The sequence below is a fragment of the Mobula birostris genome, chromosome 3, assembly GCF_030028105.1.
Source record: "Mobula birostris isolate sMobBir1 chromosome 3, sMobBir1.hap1, whole genome shotgun sequence".
Lineage (NCBI taxonomy): Eukaryota > Metazoa > Chordata > Chondrichthyes > Myliobatiformes > Myliobatidae > Mobula > Mobula birostris.
Genome location: NC_092372.1, coordinates 219,395,066 through 219,400,304, shown reverse-complemented (window position 1 = coordinate 219,400,304; position 5,239 = coordinate 219,395,066). Strand labels below are relative to the sequence as shown.

At 44.3% G+C, this 5,239-nt stretch overlaps 1 protein-coding gene across 1 annotated transcript; it reads right to left on the bottom strand.

The window, feature by feature from the left end:
- Positions 1-257: 257 nt before the first annotated feature.
- LOC140195573 (5-beta-cholestane-3-alpha,7-alpha-diol 12-alpha-hydroxylase-like) lies at positions 258-2,845 on the bottom strand. Its single transcript, XM_072254150.1, has one exon. The coding sequence runs from the start codon at positions 2,765-2,767 to the stop codon at positions 1,244-1,246; it is 1,524 nt and encodes a 507-aa protein (XP_072110251.1). The 5' UTR covers positions 2,768-2,845; the 3' UTR covers positions 258-1,243.
- Positions 2,846-5,239: the final 2,394 nt, after the last annotated feature.

The window sequence follows — 5,239 nt, the reverse complement described above, 5'->3', positions numbered from 1 at the left end:
AACTGCAGATACTAGAAACCTGAAGTTGATACAAGATTCTTCTATAAATGAAACTGTTTCTTTGAACTTTTAAGGTTTTAAGGCAGTCTTAGAATGAGAACACCATTTCTTGTAGCAGTGACCTCAAAAGTGTGTGAGGAATGTTCTGCTTGTGTTTAAGGAATTTGGATACAATATGTTGCAACCCTTGTTATTCTAGAATTCTCATGTAAAGTCATTAAAAGAATTTGAAAAAGTAGACTATTGAGACTAGAATATAAAGAAAATATCAACAGTTTATTTTAATCATTTATTTTTGCTGGTCAAGTACAATTATGAGTTAATCAGGCTTCTCATTACCAATCACATTTTCCTCACCGCAACACTTTTTTGCTTTCTACAGGGATGACTCTCTATGATTTCTTTGTCTGGTCTCATCCATTCAGCTACTCTTCCCAGTCTCCAGCAACTTTCCCCTGTAACCATATGTGGTATCTCTCCAGCTCCTCAATCACCACCAACTGAGGACCTAAATGGACCATCTAAACGAGCCAGAGATTCATCTGCACCTGCTCCAAACTCATCTTCTGCACTTGGTGCTCCAGATCTGGCCTTCTCAACACTGGTGAGTCAAAGTACTGACAAAGCAACTATTTTGCACAGAACCTGTACTCTGGGTGCATGTCATTGCAATTCCCCTGCCCATTCTATCACCAACCTGTCGGACCTCGACCTTCCCTACTGCAACAATGAGGTCAAACACAAATTACACGGCAATCCATATTCCCTTCGGCCCATGATGTTACACCAACCATTTACCCTACTGTAAGATCAAGCTAACCCTTCCCTCCCACATAACCCTCTATTTTTCTTTCATCATGTGTCTATCTGAGAGTCTCTTAAATGTCTCTAATATATCTATCTCTATCACCATCTCTGGCAAGGTGTTTCACACATCCTGTATAAAATCTACTTCTACTCTATACTTTCCTCCAATCGCATTAAAATTAGGCCCCCTTGTATTAGCCATTTCCACCCTTGAAAAAGACTCTAGCTGTCCATTCAATCTATGCCTCTTATCATTTTATACACTTCTATCAATATGTATATATATCTCTTATTTCACTACCTATTGATCCCCCTCATATTCAGAAGTTTATCAATCATTTTTAAACTACCAGTGATTAGTGGTTTTGAGTTTTATGTGTTAACCTGGGTAAATAGAACGGGTGTATGCGTTTAGGGAAAAAAAAGTAACAAGCTGCTAAAACCTGAAGCGGTATCTGAACTGGACATCGTAAGTAGGCTGCATTATGCCAAAGCCCCAGCGATTACTGTCAATGGGCGGTATATCCTCCTCGGGGTTCACCAGCTCGAAGTCGAAGTAGCAGAGCATGAGGAAAACAAACTGCTTTAGTTCGTTGGTGGCGAAGAAGCGACCGGGACACATACTGACGCCAGCCCCCCAAGGCATGTTGTAATACTTCAGCTTCTGGCCCCTCTTGTAGAAGTCCGTCTTCTTTGTCCCGTCCGCATTGAGGAACCGGTCGAACTGGAAGGAGTGCGGCCGCGGATGCAGTTCCTGGTCCATCTGTACCGAAAGGTGAGGGAAAACAGCCACCCGGTCCCCTTTCCGCAGCAAGTAGCGCCGGCCGTCAGCCATAGACAGCTCAAAGTCCTCCATCACGGTCCTTAACAGTAGTGGAGCGGCGTACATACGCAGGCTCTCCTCCACGGCACTGTCCAGCACCGGAGTCTTCTGAAGCATATCCCGGGTCAGGTTGACCAGTGGCCCGCCCGCCGTCGCTTGCTGGCCGGTCTGCGCCAGCAGCTCGTCCACTTCGGCTCGCACCGCGTTCAAGGCTTTGGGACTACGGCAAAGGCTTAAGAGGAGCCAGAAAGCCGAGGGACCGGTGTTTCCCTGAGACGCCCAGAGCAGTAGGAACATGTAGCGGCTCTGCATATCCAAGTGAACTCCTTGTTCATCCATCTGGCGCTGGCGCTCCGTCACCCAGCCGCTGGTCTGTTCCCGGTTTCTCACTTTCTGCACAGAGAGTGAGCTCCAGAACAGCCTCTTAAGCCTCTCGGCTTCCAGCTTCTCCTTGGGCGGGAGTACAGCGTAAGCGAGCCTGGGAAACAGTCGGTCGTATTTCCTGAACTCATAGTAGAGTTGTTCCGAGTTTTCTCGGTCCAGTTTATTAGCACGGTCCTGATCTCCCTTGGTTGGTTCGTTACCGAACAGAGAGAGGTAGCCCGCCCTGAATACTATATTGTAGCAGTAATTAAACAGTCCATCTTGCTTCCATTCTCTGGTACAGTCCGCAGTCCTGTGAAGCATCAGTTTCTGTAGATTTATCATCATGGCTTGGGTCAGAACAACCAAACCGTCCCCCATGAGCTGTTTGTTACTTATTGCCTCCAGCAGCTTATGGTCATTTTGTTGGGCGTGATAACCGAATACCCTTTCAACCAACTCAACTGCAAACTTTTCAAAGTCTAATTTCGATCTCGACACCTTCATCACGGCTCCGTAGGATATCGGGTCCATCAGGAATGTAATGTAACAGCCGGCCAGCTGGACTGTGAAGATATCCCCATACTTTTTCTGCATCTCCTGCAGGAACTGCTCTGTGTTCCTTCGGAAGGACAGGACGTGGCCGAACCATGGCAGGTAGCCGGTATCCAGAGGCGGCTCGTTCGGTCCCCTCCTTCTCAAAGCGCCCAGGAAGTAAAGGAAGGCGACGAGAATGATTACCAGGCTCAAAAGAATAAACAGCACGTAAGACATGGTTTGGAAGAATCTGACTCCCCACACTACTGTTCTCAAACCCGTGGTGGTGTGGGAGGAATTGTTAGTGTCAGATGACTGCGTTACTTCTCAAGTCAATTATTAACTCAGGAGCTGCTGCAATAGTTGGGAATGAACATGGAACAGAGAACACTACACACAGGAACAGACCCTCTTGTCCACGATGTCCGTGTCCATCAAACTAATGCCATCTGGTCTCTATCGGTCCATTCCTTGACCACTCATATGCCCCTCTGAGTGCTTCTTAAATACTATCTATCTAATTTGGTTACACCACCTCTGGGCCAGCAAGTTCCAGGCACCTCCCCTTCGCGTAAAAAACTTTCCAACATTAAAGGCATTAAATAAAAGCATGTTATCCTTGCACACTGCACAAATAAAAATGGCTTTTCAGAGATGGCAACATAGATTGATGAAGCCATCCTTATTAATGTTATCTGCATGGACCCCATTAAGGCCTTTAAAGGGTCTCATATGGAGAATTAGACAAACAGTTGAGAGACCATAACATCGAGAATAGAGGGAGTTAGGACATAGAACAGTACAACAGTGTACAGGCCCTTTGACCATATTATTTGCTGACTTTTTAACTGCTTCAAGATCAATCTAACCTTTCCCTTCCGCATAGTCTAAGTTTTATTTCATCCATGTGCCTATCTAAGAGTGTCTTAAATGTCTCTAATCTACCTGTCTCTATCACTACCTTGGCAGCACATTTATGTACCCACTACTCCGTGTAAAAACAAACCTCCTGACCAAAAACTACTCACAATTCTCCAAGTGAGCCCTCACCAGTGCCTCAATGTTACATCCTTGCTTTTATATTCTAGTCCTGTCAGAACGAATGGCCTCCTCACCATGGACTCAACTTGCAAATTAAGCTTTAGGGACTCCTGCATAAGGACCACCAAGTCCCTTGGCACTTAAGATTTTTGAATTTTCTCTCCATTTAGAAAGTAGTCTATGCTTTTATTTCTTCTACCAAAGTGCAGGACCATACACTTCCCAACACTGTATTCCAACTGCTGCTTCTTTACCCATTCTCCTAATCTGTCTAAGTCCTTCTGCAGCCTCTCTACTTCCTCAAAGCTACCTGCCCTCCACCTAACTTTGTATCACCTGCAAACCTGGCCACAAAACCATCAATTCCAAATCATTGACATATTATGTAAAAGCAAGCAGTCACAACACAGACCCCTGTGGAACACCACTAGTCACCTTCAGCCAAGCAGAAAAGGTTCCCTTTATTCCCACTCTTTGCCACCTGCCAGTCAACCAATGCTCTATCCATGCTAGTATCTTTCCTGTAATACCATGGGCTCTTAACTTGTTAAGCAGCCTCATGTATGGCACCTTGTCATAGGCCTTCTGAAAATCCAAGTACAATACACAATATCCACTGATTCTCATTTGTCCGTCCTGCTTCTTATTCCTTCAAATAATTCCAGCAGATTTTCCCTTAAGGAGACCATGCTGACTATGGCCTATTCTATCATGTGCCTCCAAGTACCCTGAAACCACACCCTTAGCAACTGACTCCAACATCTTTCCAACCACTGAGGCCAGACTAACTGGCCTGTAATTTCCTTTCTTCTGCCTCTCTCCCTTTTTGAAGAGTGGAGTGACATTTGCAATTTTCCATTCCTCCACAAACATGAATTGATTCATGAAAGATCGTTACTAATGCCTCTGCAATCTCTCAGTCACCTTTTTCAGAACCCTAGGTGTAGACCATCTAGTCCAGGTGACTCATCACCTTTAGACCTTTCAGTTTCCCAAGAACCTTCTCCTTGGTAATGGCAACTTCACACACTGCTGTCCCCTGACACTGTCAAACTTCCAGCATACTGCTAGAGTCTTTCACAGTGAAGACTGTTGCAAAATAACTATTCAGTTCATCTGCCATTTCCTTGACACCATTACTACCTCTCCAGCATAATTTTCCGGCAGTATGATATTTACTTTTGCCTCTCTTTTACACATTATCTATCTCGAAGAAACTTCTGGTATCCTCTTTAATATTGTTGGCTGGCTTCTCTGTGCCCTCTCTGAAACTTCCATGTCCTTCTTATAATGAGGCGAACAGAAATGAACAGATTTGAAAAAATAAGTGGGGCTTGTTGGGCCTTCAGAATCAGAATCAGGTTTATTATCACCGGCGTGTGACCTGAAATTTGTTAACTTAGCAGCAGCAGTTCAATGCAATACATAATATAGATGAGGAAAGAAAATAATTAATTACAGTATACACATATTGAATAGACTAAAAAAATGTGCAAAAAACAGTAACACTTTATATTAAAAAAAAGTGAGTTGTGTCCAAGGCCTTGAGCCTTGGGGCTCTCAATGACGTTGAGATCAGGGGGATAGATACTTGTGGTGAGAAATGTGAGATTTAAAAAGTGAAAAGGGCCAATCAAGACTTTCTGTTGAGTTTGAGATTGTTTGGGT